Here is a 17,574-nt window from a genome sequence, read left to right as displayed (position 1 = left end):
TTATTTTGTAATGTGCCTTTTATTTTAGGAATTAAAGGAGTTTTAAAAAATCAAGAGATGGAGTTGTTGCTAAAAGGAGTTGAAACTTTTATCCTCCTCACACCATAATCATCTAATTTTTTTTTTTTGGATTTTCTTTGACCATAGATCTTAAGCGGTCACACTTCAAAATAATCTTAAGATCGACCCTGTAATTAATAAATAAATATCATAATATATATATATATATATATATATATATATATATATATATATATATATATATTTTGAAAAGAGTATAGGAAAAAAAATTAAAGGTACCTTTCAGATTATTTTTTTTAAAAAAGGCAACAATAAATAATATCAACAACAATCATACGAAGATATTACTCGTTAACATTCACACCATCTCGCATGGCAAGATACTTCAATGTAGGCTTGTTTAAATTACTCGCCATATTCTTGAAGTATCTGATCATTTTTAATTAGATTTTTTAACTATTTTTTTATCAATCAGGTCTTTTGGATTTGTTTTTCAATTGAATTCTGCAGTCTAAGTACCATTATAAAAAAATTATCCACAAATATTTAATTAATTATTGAATCTAATATTATTATCTCTCTAGTCTGCGTTAAGTATTTTTACTTATCTAGAAACCAGTATTCTCATTTCTAGAGGCTCCTAATATTTCTAATCAGATTCTTCAGTTAGTATTTTTTTACAAGTCCCTCTGTACTTCATCTCTCTGGGCCTCAATTTATAGTAACCTTAATGCAAACTCACATAATTAATTTTCTGTAATGTCAGTTAGATAAAATGATACAATAAAAAAATAAATACAAACTTAAGGACCCAATTAAAAAAATATATTTAAAAGACAGTTAAAAATTCTCAAATAATTTAGAGACCTACCAAACAATTTAACCTTCTTCTTCTTATTATTATTATTTCTTTTGAAATGACATGAACATATGAACACTTTGTCTTGAAAGTCAATTTTTTAATCATAAATTCTTAGTATATAATTTAAGGTTATCAACTTTTATAATAATTATTCTAAACAGTTAATATTAAGACAATTTCTAATTAATTTATAATGTACTAATAATTACGTTAAAAATAAATGCAGTTGAATTATTCTAATTTATGAGTTAGCACCAGCTAGAACGACAATTTAGTTATCACGTTGTGCTTAAGTTGGGAGTTAGTTTTTTTTCTTAACAAAAAAATATTAACAGAATTTCTTTTTCCGGATACATAACAGATAGAGTTATTTGTCATACGAAGAGATCCAAACAAAATTGTGTTTTTAGTTTTTACCTTTACGTTTCAGGAAAAAAGAACCAATAATACTAATATATGTCGATGCAATACATTTTAATCGCTCCATACATAACAATCTTAAATGATTATCATCGAAAAAGTTAAAAGTTTTCAGTTATTAAATGCAGATTACGCTCTATAATTCGTGATATAAGAATTCACTACAGTGCCTGCTTTTTCAATCCTTCCAAACGTTCACCGAAGAGAGAGAGAAAGAGAGAGAGGAGAGAGAAGGGGGTTCTGCTATATGATATGAGAGAGTTACTTCCCGCAGAAGGTTCTGTGTGGAATCAATAACACGAAGATGGGGAAAAGAGAAGAATAAATACTATAGAGAGAGAGGAAGAAAGAGAAACGGTTTAATATTTTAAATTATTAGTGATTAGTGATTGATTTCTAAGAAATCATCAAAAAGGGGGTTTCGTAACAGCCTTGTTCTTCTGCTTAGCCGAGATTCTGGAAAATCAAAATCTCCACGTAATCTACTTCTAACCATCTTCTTCTCCAAGATTTTCGCCTTACCCTTTTCCCTCAACAAACATAAAAATCAGTTCTTTGCTTCTCAATTTTGTTATATATGCGTTGTCTCGTGTTGGGTTCTTACTTCCCTTGACGAACCGGGTTCTGGGTGGGGGCGTAATTCGGGTTTTTTCTTCTTCGACGTCGTTTTTGGGTTTTGATAGTTTCGTCTCTTTTGGGGCATTTTCTTCATTGTCGCCTCTTGATAATGATAAGGGGTGTTTTAGTCTCGGCTTCATTGGTTGTTGCTCACGTGGGTCTGGTTGCTTTTTAACTAGGGTTTTCGAGGGATCCGAGGTTAAAGTTCGTGTCTTTCCACGAATATCTCTGTTGGGTACGTGCAAAGTTGAGCTGTTGTTGCAGTCTTAAGCGTTGAATTTAAATTGATTGATTGATTGATTGGAAATTTTAGCGTAAAAAGTTTTCTGTTTGTTTGTTTTCTTCTGCCGTTGGTTGGACTCTTTTCCGGATTCAGTAATCTGAGAATTTATCAGGTTCCTAATTGAGAATCTCGTCCTTGTTCTTTTTTCTATAGATTTTCTGGGGTGAAGTGAAATATTGTGTGGTGAAAAAAAGGGTGTTGGATTTGCTTTGGTGGTGTTTTGTGTTTCAGCTATTGGTTAGGGTTTGTTTTGAACTCTTTGTTTGCTATTTGATTGGTTCCCTTTTTGGGTGGAAGAAGAGGTTGTGATTCTTGTATTGATTGGTGAATAAGATGAGTTCCAGCGTGACTGGAAGTATAGTCCATCAGGGCCAGTTGCTTGTTCATATTGCTGAGAATGGACACTCTTTTGAGTTGGATTGCAATGAGAACACACTTGTTGAGTCAGTTATGCGGTCTATTCAATCTGTTACTGGGATTAATTTCGGTGATCAGCTTGTTCTTTGTTTGGATATGAAGCTTGAGTCGCAGCGGCCGCTATCTGCATACAAGCTTCCATCTGATGAGAGGGAAGTGTTCATATTCAATAAAGCAAGGCTTCAGAACAACTCGCCTGTTCCACCGCCGGAGCAAGTTGATATCCCCAGTCATTTGGAGCCTCCACCGCCAGCCTCTTCCCATGATCCACACCCTCTTGATGATGCTTCGGATCCTGCTTTAAAGGCTTTACCTTCTTACGAGCGGCAATTCAGATACCATTATCATCGGGGGCATGTGATTTATACTGGTACCATGATGAAATATGAGCATTGTGAGAGGCTTTTGAGAGAACAGATGGTCCAAGAAAGAGCGGTGGAGGTTGCAAGGGGTAATTTGGATCAGTACTATCGAATGATTAACCAAAACTATGGGGACTTCATGAAACGTTATATGCAACAATGCAGGATGCATTCTGATCTTTTGGTGAATTTCGGGAAGGATATTGAGAAACTAAGGTCCATCAAACTTCATCCTGCTTTACAAACTGCTAATCGCAAGTGCTTACTGGATTTGGTCAAGGAAGAAAACTTGAGGAAGTCGGTGGAGAATTGCACCAGCTCCCACAAGCAGTTTGAGAATAAAGTTTCACAATTTAAGCAGACTTTTGGGGAAGTGAAGCGTCGGGCTGAGGAATTGTTGTCCAGCAGGGATTTCTTGCCCATCAAGAATTTAGAACAAGCAATTAAAGAACACCAGAGATATATAAATGAACAAAAGAGTATCATGCAATCTCTGAGGTTAGTTCTCTTTCATTTTCAACTATTTTTTATGTGCTCTTTATTATTAACGAAGAGTCTAATGTTAATGTATATCCTGATTTTGTGCTGGAATCCTTTTTTGTAGCTTTTTTACTTGTTTCATGAGTTTAATATTCAAATTCTTATTCCCAACTTCTCATATGTTGTGTTAGCAGGCCTGATCTTAAATTGCTATGCACCATTCCATGTTGATTATGAAACTAGTACATCTGAGACTTTTCTAGTTTTTAGGAGTAGTGGAGTACTTAACAGTTCACTAGAGGAGAATCAACATGGAATAATACTTGATTCCAGATATCACTTGCTGTACTTATTGAGTGTTGCAATTCAACTTATATTTCTTTTGTCTTCTGCGATATTTTCATCATATCAAATGTTATCCTCACAGCTTATGAATTATATTTTCATGGTATTTCTGCAGCAAGGATGTTAACACTGTAAAGAAACTGGTAGATGATTGTCTATCCTCCCAATTGTCCTCCTCACTCCGTCCTCATGATGCAGTTTCAGCCTTGGGTCCTATGTATGATGTTCATGACAAAAATCACTTGCCTAAAATGCAGGCTTGTGATCGTGCTATTTCAAAGCTACTTGAGTTTTGCAAGGAGAACAAGAATGAAATGAATCTTTTTGTTCATAATTACATGCAAAACATAACTTATGTTTCTTATCTCATCAAAGATCAGAAGCTACAATTCCCTGTTTTTAAAGAGGCAATGGCTCGTCAGGATGGCTTATTTATGGATTTAAAGTTGTTCCATGGTATTGGTCCTGCATACAGAGCTTGCCTTGCTGAAATAGTGAGACGAAAGGCTTCTATGAAGTTGTACATGGGCATGGCTGGGCAAATGGCTGAAAGGCTTGCTATAAAACGGGAGGCTGAGCTCAGGAGACGGGAGGAGTTTTTGAGACTTCATAGTTCATGCATTCCTAAAGAAGTTTTAGCATCTATGGGATTGTTTGACACTCCAAACCAATGTGATGTCAATATAGCTCCATTTGATGGTGGTTTGCTTAATATTGACATATCAGATGTGGAACGTTATGCTCCTGAATATCTAACGGGAGTAACTTCCAAGCTGGATAAGCAAGGAAGCTCTAAAAGTTCATCTGCTTTGAGTAGTGATAGCTCTCACTTGGCTGAGGCTGTAGATATTACTGGTGACTCAATTGAGAGAGATGATTCCGAGGACTTGCTTGATGGCAGTGAGTTGCTTGAAATTGCTGGAACCTGCAAGATGGAAGTTGAGAATGCAAAACTGAAAGCTGAACTTGCTGGTAGAATAGCTTTAATATGTTCTCTCTGTCCTGAGTTAGAGTACGAGTCATTGGATGATGAAAGGGTGAATAATATATTGAGGAATGCCGCAGAGAAGACACAAGAAGCCTTGCATTTGAAAGATGAATATATTAAACATGTTCAATCCATGCTTAAGATGAAGCAGATGCTATGCGTGTCCTATGAGAAACGTATTCAAGAATTGGAGCAGAAATTGTCAGATCAGTATGTGCAGGGGCAGAAGATGTCCAGTGTAAATGATGCAGCTGACCTTCCCCTTGTGGCTGGGAAGACAGATAATTACAAGTCAGAATCTATCAGTGGTGAAGCCAACATGCCTTGCATATCTACTTCTGAGCCCATGGATGAGGTTTCATGCATCTCAAGTTCCTTGGATGCAAAACTTGGTTTGTTCATGTTCACAGAGCATACTGGTAAAGCATTAGATGGGGTGGATGAAAACATGTTGGATTCCTCTGGAGTTCAGAACCCACAGTTGGATTCATCTATGATGGAGCCTCATCGCGAAGAAGCACAGAGTGGTGATAAAGATAAAAAAGGCAAGATAATAGTACAATTGGGCATGTCACTGACAAACAGTTCTACTGGTGAGAACATGCCTGTGTCACATGATCTTGTACCCTGTGACTCGGCAGTTTGTCAAGACTTGGAATCCAAAGTAAATGATGAAAAGGTGTTGGAACTACAAAGTGCACTTGCAGATAAGTCAAATCAATTGAATGAAACTGAAACCAAGCTTAAAACTGTTATGGAGAAGGTTGCTGTGCTCAGAAGGGAGTTGGAAGCAAGTCAAAAACTACTTGATGAATCTCAGGTAACTGTGTGGAGTTGAATCATACACATATCGTTTTAGGGTTGCTATTTAATTCTCTAAAAATCTGTTGCCTAATTCACCTAAACTATTTCTTATTTTGTCTCTATTTATTAATTTCTCAGTTTACTATTTTAATGTCATTTTCCAATCTTTGTCCCTGTTTTCTTCATCCCTTTCTTACATTACACTAACATGCATTTTACTGGTAATTCTTCTGAAAAGTGTTCAAATTATTTTGTCAAAAAGAGCAAAAAAGAAATGCGTCATTTCTGTCACTATATAGCCTCTATACCTTCAAACACCTCCATTCTTGTGGTATTTTAGTTTCTATAGGTCTATTCAGGTGATAATAGATGTATTACTAAGCATCTGTGCATTCATTTTAATATTCTATAAAACCATGCCAAACAGAGTTTTAGTTGACTCTTAAGGGTACAGTAGATAAGTTAGGCTCATAAGGGCATAGTCTTTTGTAGATATGAACAACAGGCTTCTATGTCAAAAATCCAACCAAACTAAGATTCTTAATTATATCTTTTATATATTGGATCGAGTTGTGAGATGAAGTTGAGTTGGTATGGTTGATTAAGAGTTTGGTGTCAAAGACTTTGTAGGCTTAGAAGGAATATGAGTTGAACTATACATAGTTGATTTTTTTTTTTTTTTGCCTCAAAGGCAAAGCTTCATTAATTTCATACTCATTGTTGGTTCAGTATTGTGCTTGCCTTTTATATTCTAATGTACTTTTCTTTTATCACCACAGATGAATTGTGCTCACCTGGAAAATTGTTTGCATGAGGCAAGAGAGGAAGCTCAGACACAAAAAAGTTCTGCTGACAGGAGGGCCTCGGAATATAGTTTACTGCGTGCATCCGTTATTAAAACGCGCAGCTTTTTTGAAAGACTCAAGACCTGTGTTTATTCTCCTGGTGGTGTGGCTGGTTTTGCAGATTCCCTACGTAATTTGGCGCAATCTTTGGCCAAGTAATTTTCTTACATTCATTAGTTACTTATATCAAGAGGGCCCTTGGAAAATTTTATATCCTTCCCCCAATATAGCACCCATTCCCACTGAGAAAAAAAAAGTTCTATGGTGGTAAAGTAGTAGTGATAAAAGAAATTTCCTCACTTATTCTTTACTTGAAGTATGGCACACATCTTAGTAGTAGGGATATTCATTCTTAAAATTTGGTGTCAATGAGGTCATCTATCATAAATGAATTCATTTAGCAATCACTTTGTTAGGTTGAGACTTGAGAGTTTATACAATTGAGTAAACAGTTCTTGCTCCTTTTGCCTTGCTTGGAGAGGAAGCCATGTGTCATCTTATAAAAATAATTCCCAACAAAGCTCCTTGCTATTTGTCATGAAAAGAGAATATTCTAGGCTATTGTTTTAGACTGATGTGCTTCCAATGATATTTTACATTTATTCTTAATGAATTGTGACAAGGATGATTGAAATTCTTTTCTCTTTTCAGTTCTGCTAATGACAGAGATGATGATGATATTGCTGAATTCCGGAAATGCATTCGTGTATTAGCTGATAGAGTTGGTTTCTTATCTAAGCACCGGGAAGAGCTGCATGAGAAGAACACAAGAACAGAAGCTGCTAACGAACAGCTGCGGAAAGAATTGGAGGAGAAAATAGACCAGGTCAAAACTTATTACAATAAGCATCAACTTGAAAAGCAGGTAATTTATTGTCCTTATATTTATGATGGTTACTGGCTTCTTGGTTTTTAACATTTGACGATAAATTGTCTCCCTTTGAGAAGTGCTATTTTTTAACTACCGACCAAATGCTTAATGATCAGTTATAGTAAGAATGGTTTTAGTTGTGACCCATTTTAAGCTCTGGACTGAGTTATATTTTGCTTGTGATTTTGGTGCAGGCAAATAAAGAGAAGATTTGTTTTGGTTGCCTGGAAGTTCACGAGATAGCTGCCTTTGTGCTCACTTCAGCTGGGCATTATGAGGCAATTACTAGGAACTGCTCTAACTACTACTTATCTGATGAATCTGTAGCCCTGTTTGCAGACCATCTTCCTACCAGACCTAACTACATCGTTGGACAAATTGTGCATATTGAACGCCAAATTGTGAAGACGCTGCCGCCTCGGCCTGAGCATGGTAGGGCTGATAAATTTACCCCTGACAAGGGGGCTGACTGGTTGACCTTGAATTCAGGATCAACTCCGAACCCTTACGGTCTCCCTGTTGGCTGTGAATATTTCCTAGTGACAGTAGCCATGTTACCTGATACCCCCATTCATTCATCCTCTCCTTCCTGATCCTGCTTCACCCCTGGCAGATTAGACGTGATGGAAGAATTTAATTGTACATAAACTACATTCAAAATCCAAATGCTCTTTCTTATGGTCGGTTAACCATTTATACAGCTGATGAACCAATTTAGTTTCAATCTTCCTCGTGTATATATTTCTACCCTTTTATGATATTGTATAAACTGTGAATATTATTTACAACTTGTTTATTTGGACGTTTGATATTTTTCATCTTATCAAGTTCTCACTTTTGATTCGGCAACCAATATTTTCCTAATCCTCTTGATTCAAATGGATGTAATAGAATAAAAAATCTTAAGGCTTCATAAAGTCAGAGGTCTTAGGTCACAGTTCCTCCCACCAAACTTATTGCCAAATAAATATCCGTGGCTGTTCACGCCACTCAATCTGATCAAACAGGAAAGTAACCCCTTTAATATGTTAGGTACTAGGGTATCCAACATAACATTGTAGACCAATTAAACCTTGAAAAGATGTGGGGGTGTTTAGAGAAGAAAGACTTTTTCACAAATAGAAGTGAAATCCATATTTCATTTTGTACAATTCCAAGGATTAGTAGGGTGGTAAAAAAAAAATATTGCAAATCCCGGATTATTGTATCTCTTGAGTCTTGACCCATGATTCTTATATCTCGGATACATATATTGCATGTTTGGTTTAACGGTCCCATATTGATGTCAATTTTGACGTTAAAGTAACTAACTACAAGTTGCATCAACTAGTGGGCCTCATAACTGGTAGATGGTACCTGTTGGTGAGATTTGATTTTTATTTTTATTATTATTATTTATCTCTCAAGAACAGTACGGATTCTTGGGAAACCCCGAACAATAATTGAAGTATTAACTTCTTGTCCCTCATCAGTTGGTTGGTGGTTGATGCTACAAGATATGTGTATACACCTCTCCCAAGATCACAAAAATAAATTAATTTGTTACAACATATTTACCGGAAGAATCATTTTGCATTCTTGGACCAATGTCCTGTCGCATAAATGCATGAATTTTGTTTATTTTTTATTTTAGTGATAAATTTTAATTTGGATTCATGAATTATTTTTTGTGAGTTTTACATTCAAAATTAATTAGAAAAAAAGACATTAAAAAATAATATTTTTGAACAAAGAAGAATTTTTAAAAGTTCTTTCTCTAGAATTCAACCTCTAATAAAGAATTTTTGAGCAAGAATAATAATAAATAAAATTCAACCTCTAACATAAATTTTTTTTGAGCAAGAATAATAATAAATATGATGGATAAGAGTTCTTGAGTTCAACAACTCCATTAAGAGCTAAGATCCCCGAACCTTGAGAGTCAAACCGAAGCAACATTTGGTTGCAGAACAAATGCATCCAAGAAAAAAGTGGCATCCTTCACAAAGCCACAAAAGCGTCTAAATTCATAAGCGTCTATATTCTTTGGTAACACATTATTTACTTACATGCAGACAAGTGTGTTTAAGACCCAAAAGGAAAGATTAAGGAAATTGTGCAAGAGCACATGTAACAGTTTTTTACACGGGCTCCACCAGGATTCTTCATTAAAATGTTTCCAAATCCTTGTGGTTCCTATCGTAAAAATTAAACATCACATGTCCACTAAGACAACAACATGTCCTATACGCACCTTGATCTTGCTCATTTTGGATTTCAAAATAACTATCGGGCTTAGCTGTCGCTATCTTCTTCTGATATGTCAAACAAGAACTTCGAAAGTGATGCAATTCGAGGAAGTTGATGAAGCAACTCTGCAAAAGAGTCTTTCCTGGACATGCCTAGTGTTTGCTTGCTCCCAGAAGCATCTCTGAAGTCCTCTTCAGCAGGCTTGACATCCATTTTAATTTTGTTGTTCTGCATTGATTCAAGATCATGGCTAAGTTGAATACGTTTTTCATCATCAGGTCCTTCAGCAACAGCACTTTCCTTGTCATGTGAACTCTGCAATCCTGCAGGGTCCTTCTGTAGAAGACAGCAGAGAGAATTGACCCTTGTCATGAGTGATATTTCATCAGAAGTTGTTATAACCTGATTGTCATTAAGAAGATGCTGTGCAATTTCCTCCAGCATTTCCTGTAACTCTGATCTTCCACCACAAAAGGATGGATTTCCGGAAGTTATTTGTTCGGAAAGGCAATGTTCAATGTGGCCAATAAAATCACTCACTGACATAGAGGGCTGGAGTCCAGGCAATTTTATCTGATCCAAGTTTCTTGGTCCCTTGAAATCAGTTTCAGAACTTCTACTACCTTCAATTGCACAACAATCCGTGAATTTTATGTAAAAGACAAAAAAAAATGTCCTATCCAATGCGCAATATTATTTGACATTGTAAATGCTACGCACAATCTCTACCCTGATCCCAGTATATATGTGACAAACTGACAATGATGCTGTTTAGCAAGTTAAACATATTGTACTAATGATGAAATTGACATGTTAAAAGAACATTGATGGATTTATGAGCCATCATTGATATTTTATAACTATTGAAGAGACTAGAGGTTGTGAAATGCTTAAGTGCTTAACCCACTCAGCTGTTCTATATTTATATAGACTTAGGGAGTAAATACAATGTGAAATTTACAAGAATATTAATGAAGCTCTAGTACCTATGTACATGCATGTGAATTTCTAGATACATAAATATGTGACTAACTAGGTACATTAATAACTATTCTTAGTTGGAACAACTACCCATACAATGTGTGTAATTTCAACAATAACCATGCAATTGACAAATGTTGGAGATGAATTTCATAATCTGTCAACAAAGCAGAGCAGCTTGTTCTCCATCTCCTACTACTTAATTTTCCATGTTACATCTCATACAAAGTACAAATATAACCTTAGGGGGTGGATGTTTGGGAGATTGACGAATGAATGAAAAGTCCCAATGTCCGGAGGGAAATCAAAGTTAATGCCTAGACGACCATTATGCTCAACCTTAAATGATGGTGACTGGGATGAATGAGGTGATTCTATGACCTGCAAACAAGATGTGGTAGATCCTTTACCGTTGACTAGATGCAAATCACGATCTTCTGGATTGTCAAGGTTCTCAAAAGCAGCAGGCTGTGTATCAAAATGAGGTGAATCCAAGATTATCTCCGGTTGTTGGCTTAAGAAATTAAGACGTGCGTCACATTGGATAAGCTTTTCAAAATGCTTGGCCAACAACCCTTGTGGAAATTCCAAGAAATGCTGCCTACAAAACCACGAGATGAAGTTCTGAAGCATCATGTCCTAGTAAATATAGGATCGTAGGGCCTAAACAGTCTAATATCAACCTAATACAAATGAAAACTAAGAAATTTAACAAAAGAAACTTTCAACAATAAAAACCATTATTCATAAGAAATGCTTTAAAATGTATATTAAGAGTCCTCTAAAATCAGCAAATACTACATCAAATGTAACTCAACCTCTCTTCCTCAATTATTTCAATAAGCTATCTTACTCTTTATCTGACAGTATACTCAGATAAAGGTTTTATTGAATGCTGGTTCTCCTGCCCAGCTTGCGATAAATCAACAAAACCATAGTATTTTTCGATCTATACCAATTTAAAAAAGTTGAGACCACATCCACATATTAGAGGACTGTGAAAAGAATATACCTGTGTTTGCAAGCCGCTCCATCAGTAAAATCTGATGTTGCTTGCCATAGTGTATGCTTTCTAGGCTGAGGATTAGTCTCCTTGAAGAAAAGAGGTTGTCTAGCGAGCTGCAATACACAGAAACTCACCTATAACTCAATGGAAATGAAACTGAACATTTACCCATGCATAGGTGTTTGTATCATTGTATTGTAAAAGAACTATTATAGCAGCTACATAGAAAGGAAAATATGAGAATAAATTACCACTACAGTCAACGAGCTAGGTCCAGTATCAGGACAATTTGCCTTAAGTGCCATGATATCTGGCCATTGGATTTCCATTTTGCTCTTTAGTTCACCTTCAATAACTTCCCAAACAAGCTTCTGTTTAGCGAAGTAACATTTTGCCACTAAGTCACCCTCATGTTTTGATTTATACTGCCATAAAGAGAACCTTAAGCTAAGTAAAACTCACTGAAATTTTTTTTTCCCCAAAATACTAGTGGCATGTAGTAGTAATCTTGGATATACCTCCCATGAACCAATTCTTAAAAGTGAAGCTGGGAAATTTGAAGCCTTAAGCTTCTCCACAGAACCTGATGCAGCAGCACCCCGACTCTCCTTTTTCAATCCAGAGCTTATAAAATTTTCATCTTGTGTATTTGCAATAATCACATTCCCTTGAGAAAGCTTCATTTGTATCAAATCTAAAAGCGAAGGGCTCTTCCTCAGACGTAAGCCCAGAGGGCTAGGCTCATCAAGTATATTGTACTGGGAGGGAGAACTGGAAGATGATGCACCGTTTGAAGCATTCCATTGCTAAACGATTTTTAAAACCATGCACAAGGAGAAAAGGAACTTATGAAAGTGAGCATGATTAAAGATACAACTTACAAAAAATGAATAAAAAAATGAGAGTAAACCACCATTTTGGTCTCCGAAAATATATACCACTGTCACATTACTGACATTAGTCTTTGAAACTAAGGAAATTCCAAATAAGTTCCTGAAATTTCCAGGTATTTCATCTAAGCTTCTAAACTAAAACCACTGTTATTTTAATCCCTAAAGATATGCTAATATATTCACTTAAGTCACATACTTTTTAATGTGATTGACGGATTAAAATGGTGGTTCACTCAGAAAAACAGTAAAACTGTAATACAAGGATTTCTCTTTTAAACTAAACTTGTGATTATAAAAAATGCATGTACAATGATCTCAGCTTTATATCAAGACAATTAAAACTGTTACAGCCCCTGGTACAAGTGTATCTATCTATTTAAGAAAAAGGAAGAATATTATAATAAAAAAATGATGAGAAACCTCATCTTGTGAAGCGGATGAAGATTTGAAGCGCTTGTTGGGAGGAGCATGCTCTTCTTGTAGCGGTTCCTCCATCTCCAACCTCAACGGCACCGTTTTACTGACAGAACAATCAAATTTCCCAGTGAAGTTCAAAAAGCTGAATCAGATCACAAAAACCCTTAAAAAAACAACAACAACGCGGAGAAGAGAAGACCAATGAGAAAGACAACTTTTTATTTTGGTTGGGTTGGCAATTGGTGGAAACAAAAAACATTGTTCGATGCTTCCGAGGTGCTGCGCGTGCGAACCTTTCAATTGTAAAAAATAGAGCAATTTCTTGGTTGTTGTCAGCGCGTGTGCTGGCAGACACGTATGAAACAAAATGAGGTTATGGATAATGTGGGTCCCTTCTTTTTGCGCTTTTGATGCCAATGGTTCAACTTCTGACAAGTGGACTCTTTCCATTCAACGACCAGATAGATGGATAACATACGCGCAATGCTTTCAGCCTTTCACCTCCTAAATCCTAATGCTTTGCATTCTTAATTTTACCTTTTTGTTTTGTAAATTACACTTTTTTAGATTGCGTTGTCAACGTTTTCCTACTTTTTTTTTGGCTACATATTACTATGTCTATGCAATCCATGCATTCAACAAACTAATTATAAAAGTGTGTCGTGTGGGAAATTAACTATAATCGCATTTAACATCCAAGTTCAGTGTTTATTTGGTACGGATTTTAACCAAAGAAATAAACTAATCAAGTTGGGTGGTGTTTCGATCTAAATGGGAAAGGAAAAACAAAGCGTGTTTACCAATCACATCTTGAGAACATGCTGGTATGAATTCGTATATGTACTATCAAGAGTATTCCTTTTGGATTATCTTTCATTTTCTTTGTAAAGATAATATCTTCAACAAAAAATATTAGTATTGAGAGTGATTTTATTTTGGCACAAATATTTTTTTTAGTATTACGAATTATTTTTAAAAGTTAAGAGAAAAAAAGGTGAACGGAAAATTTTTATTTGTAAACATAATTAGTAAATAGAAATATTATGTTTTTGAGTGTTGTTTCACAAAATTGTTCCCTACTTTTTCTAATTAAGGAACGATACGTGAGTCGTGCACTATAAAATTAACTCATCCTTTTAATTAATGCTTATTAATTATGTATTTTACATTTTAAAGTATCCCACTTTAGATGATAAAAAGAAAAGAAAATTAAGATGTGGGCAAGAAAGCTTAAATTCCTTTAAGCAATATCTTCAGATCGAATTTGTATAAAAAAAATGAATGATAAGAAAATTATCCCCTTAAGCGAATTCACATATCTTTAACTCGGGGTAATTAAAGTTAAAGTGACTTCTAATTAGAAAAAGTCTAGGATAAAGAAGACAGAGTTGCAGAATATTCATAACAAGAATTTTGTTTTTGCATAATTTGATACTTTACAGGAAAACCTGAAACACCCAGTTTAAAGTTATCAACTATGCTCTTAAAAAACAATATCATTAACTATGTACACTGAATTCCACTTAAAAAAATGCTAGTTAGACACTTTTAACCTACTCTTTCATTATTAGATAAAATTCATGTGTAAATTCCCCTTAACGGTAAATAAAATTTTTAGAAGAATATATTATAAATAATTTTGTTAGTATTCCTCATTAATGATTATCAATTATGCATCTTACTTTTAAAATATCCTTCTTTAAACGGTAAAAAGAAAAAAAAAATCAAGATATAGGCAAGGAGCAAGCTTAATTTCCCTTAAGCAATAACGTGAATTCGAACTTCGTGTATAAGAAAAATAAATTTTAAGATAATTAAACCCCTAAAAAAATTCACCAAATAGAGTATGATGATCACATGATTCGTCATAGCTTGCTAATCAATTGCAAAGATAAACTGGAAGATGGTAAACAAATTGCAATACAATAATGTCAATAAATACCAATGTTACATGATACAGGAAGGTGTACCATTATCTTGAGGTACTGATATCTCAATTAGCAAAAACTAACTGTAAACATTTGAAAGCAGATTTGAGACGTCACAAATCACTAGACTAAACCCAGCTAGGCTTATGACTCAGTTTTTCAAACAGAACATCTATGTAGCATTTCTGTTTACTTTCAGATATGGCAAGGCTCCAATTACGTTGTCATAGTCGCTCCTGCTGACCGCGTGCTGTGGATGAAAATGAAAAATAAGTTAGGCTTGAGAAAACCAATCCCGTAATTTAATACAACAGTTCAAGTCCTAGCCAAAACTTTATTCATTCAAACTGCTTTAGACCAGAATAAGAAAATTTCAGAGAGGAAGATTTTCCAGTGTAATAACTTCAGGTCAACAAATGCAACATTTCAGCTGAATCCAGCTGCATCATTCTAGAAATCCAATTGCTGTTGGGATGGATGTGAATTAGGTAGAAGTCCCAAGTTCAAGATGAGACATACCCAATAACTGGATTTCTCTAGTGAGTGTAATATTCATTTTATCTCTTACAAAACAATCAATTGAAATGAACTACGGTGATATTAATTTAATTGATAATTTCAATCAGCCTGGCTTCACTTTGATGGATGTATTTCATAAATAGGTGTACTTTAGCTCTTCACATTAATTCATCAGATAAAATTAAAGTAGCAGATATTTGTTGATATTGGACAAGTCAAATGTGGATGTTTTGTTAAATTAAGATTTTGAAATGAACATAAAATGTGCAACTTGGAATACACTTCTCAAGGCATTTCAGTGACATATGAGAGTGTTATTTTGGCTGTGCAAGTTCTGATAAATGATAAGGTTGGAATACAGATGCCCCAAAATGCTGCTCATCATACATATCAAATTCAAACCAATGCTCAATTCTTTAAATTTAATTTATACGCTACACAGATCACTCAAAATCAAATAGCTACTTAATGGAATGGCACCTTATACAGAAGTTTACACAACATCCCCTACTGATTGCTACAATGGGTAAATTTCAGATTCTCGTATGGGGAATGCTAACAATAGAATGACACTAGTTAAGGAATTAAAAGGGAAAAGTTTTAATGGAGAAATGATTTCCAATGAACTGACTTCCATGGTAATTTCTAATTAAAACTTTATATCTATTAATTCCTTAACTAACTAATAGTCATAGAGTACTCATTAGTAGGACTCTACAATAACTACCTGACAGAAAAAACCCGTAACAAACAAACAAACAAAGTCTCCTTGTAAGAGATAAGAAGTGAGCATTCTTGCTTCGCACTTAGTGAAATATTAATGGCAGTATTGTCCAAAATTAGAAATCACTCAGAGACTAAAAATAAGATTAAGGACCAAATTAAACCATGTGATAGTTACTGTTTCTTAGGAAAGGAAGGCAGTAGGTGAACCCGTTACAAATCATTTCCCCTAAAAACTGGCACGGGCATAAGATCAAGATTGCTTTCAGGTATCAACATACAAACATGAAAAGAAGGAAACTACCAGAAGACATCTGTTGCCCGAGTCACTTAAACTTATAGTAGTATTATACATTTTTTTTTTCCAATACATAAGTGCAGACATTTTGATATCATAATCTTGAATGAGAGAGCAGATTGGAAGACAGAATTTATCTTCCAGTTTTTGCTTTCATGCCCCCAAAGTAACCCCCATTCCTCTAATCTCATAATCAAGCCCAAAACAAAGAAATTAAGAAGCACATTAAGGTTCTCAAATTCTAATGATAAACAAGCAAATCTAACATACTGCACACCCAACTGCACGTAGGACAATCTAATAAGCTTATGGCCCATCACAAAATCTGTCCATTACCAATATTCCATTATCTAAACTCCTAACATGCGCAATTTTAGACAATTCATTAAAAATGGGTACGGAATAACCCCCTAAGAACATTTGATTAAGTTAAGAAATAAATAGATACTAGATAATGTGAATATGACCATTTTGGAGAGTCGGGATTTGCGCTTGGTATTCTTCTTGACGAGCAAATGCTGCTTGCCAGCTCTCCTACGCACTATTTTGCCTCGTCCGGTCACCCTAAACCGCTTTGCAGATGCCTATACCATTTTTAAACACACATTCAAATTGCATGAATTGAAGCCCAATTCAGAAAAACAAGTGAGAGAGAGAAAAAAGAGCGACCTTGTGGGTTTTCATTTTGTAGCCCTTAGCGGATACAATGGTGAGAGGGCGAGGGCGAGGGCTTAGAGGGAGGGGGGAAAGAAGAGAGCAGAGCTTTTGCTGAAGAATTGGAGTAGAGATGCTAGCTGAGGAACTGAGTTTCAGTGAGTTGGCGTTGCTCAATACGGGAAATCGAACTGAAGCGTAAGGTAAAAGTCCCACGGCAAAGGACACCGAAGCCATCTTCAGGTAAGGTAAGCTCCCTTCAACCAAAATGGATAATAGAGACACCGCTACTCTATTATTGTCCTCAATTTTTCTTTTTTCCCCATTACTTTTCCGTCATTTCACGTCGTGACAATTTCTGTTGTTTTAGTTTGTAAATGTTTTTAATAAGTAAATAATTTATCTCACTTTTTAACATCCAAGGTCAGGATGGCCGAGTGGTCTAAGGCGTCAGACTCAAGTTCTGGTCCTCGTGAGAGGGCGTGGGTTCAAATCCCACTTCTGACAGAACATTTTGTTTTTTTTTTCTTTTCTGCTTGTCTTAACATCACTCTTCTAGTGTTATTTTATTTCTTTTCCTTTATACTTTTGTTCGAGTTTCGTGTTCTAT

At 35.3% G+C, this 17,574-nt stretch overlaps 3 protein-coding genes and 1 non-coding gene across 4 annotated transcripts; 2 read left to right on the top strand and 2 right to left on the bottom strand.

The window, feature by feature from the left end:
- The first annotated feature begins 1,375 nt into the window (after positions 1 to 1,375).
- On the top strand, positions 1,376 to 8,127 carry LOC100792447 (autophagy-related protein 11). The gene is made up of 5 exons (XM_014769888.3): positions 1,376 to 3,481; positions 3,924 to 5,616; positions 6,380 to 6,600; positions 7,097 to 7,310; positions 7,511 to 8,127. Exons 1-5 carry the CDS (start codon positions 2,538 to 2,540, stop codon positions 7,907 to 7,909), a joined length of 3,471 nt encoding a protein of 1,156 aa, XP_014625374.1. The 5' UTR covers positions 1,376 to 2,537; the 3' UTR covers positions 7,910 to 8,127.
- A 1,149-nt stretch (positions 8,128 to 9,276) lies between these two features.
- Positions 9,277 to 13,177, bottom strand: LOC100791924 (uncharacterized). The gene is made up of 6 exons (XM_041011082.1): positions 12,846 to 13,177; positions 12,051 to 12,338; positions 11,784 to 11,957; positions 11,539 to 11,645; positions 10,937 to 11,127; positions 9,277 to 10,168 (listed from the first exon to the last, which is right to left on the bottom strand). Exons 1-6 carry the CDS (start codon positions 12,918 to 12,920, stop codon positions 9,591 to 9,593), a joined length of 1,413 nt encoding a protein of 470 aa, XP_040867016.1. The 5' UTR covers positions 12,921 to 13,177; the 3' UTR covers positions 9,277 to 9,590.
- Positions 13,178 to 14,750: 1,573 nt separating this feature from the next.
- On the bottom strand, positions 14,751 to 17,241 carry LOC100306481 (uncharacterized). The gene is given in 3 exon segments (NM_001248732.2): positions 14,751 to 15,020; positions 16,778 to 16,894; positions 16,980 to 17,241. Coding segments are annotated over 3 exon segments (417 nt in total). The 5' UTR covers positions 17,202 to 17,241; the 3' UTR covers positions 14,751 to 14,942.
- A 146-nt stretch (positions 17,242 to 17,387) lies between these two features.
- On the top strand, positions 17,388 to 17,471 carry TRNAL-CAA (transfer RNA leucine (anticodon CAA)). Its single transcript has one exon. It is a non-coding gene; the product is annotated as a tRNA-Leu (tRNA).
- Positions 17,472 to 17,574: the final 103 nt, after the last annotated feature.

The sequence above is a fragment of the Glycine max genome, chromosome 17 (assembly GCF_000004515.6).
Source record: "Glycine max cultivar Williams 82 chromosome 17, Glycine_max_v4.0, whole genome shotgun sequence".
NCBI classification, from domain to species: Eukaryota; Viridiplantae; Streptophyta; class Magnoliopsida; order Fabales; family Fabaceae; genus Glycine; species Glycine max.
Note: the sequence above shows the minus strand (reverse complement) of the source record. Positions and strands in the feature narration are given on the sequence as shown.

Excerpts from the sequence above, each read along its gene's own strand:
- LOC100792447 (XM_014769888.3), top strand. The coding sequence starts at position 2,538 with ATGAGTTCCAGCGTGACTGGAAGTATAGTCCATCAGGGCCAGTTGCTT. Across the intron at positions 5,617-6,379 it reads AACTACTTGATGAATCTCAG|ATGAATTGTGCTCACCTGGA; the intron begins GTAACTGTGTGG and ends TTATCACCACAG. Across the intron at positions 7,311-7,510 it reads AGCATCAACTTGAAAAGCAG|GCAAATAAAGAGAAGATTTG; the intron begins GTAATTTATTGT and ends ATTTTGGTGCAG.
- LOC100791924 (XM_041011082.1), bottom strand. The coding sequence starts at position 12,920 with ATGGAGGAACCGCTACAAGAAGAGCATGCTCCTCCCAACAAGCGCTTC. Across the intron at positions 11,646-11,783 it reads CTAGCTCGTTGACTGTAGTG|CTCGCTAGACAACCTCTTTT; the intron begins GTAATTTATTCT and ends TGTGTATTGCAG. Across the intron at positions 11,128-11,538 it reads GGAGCGGCTTGCAAACACAG|GCAGCATTTCTTGGAATTTC; the intron begins GTATATTCTTTT and ends GTGGTTTTGTAG.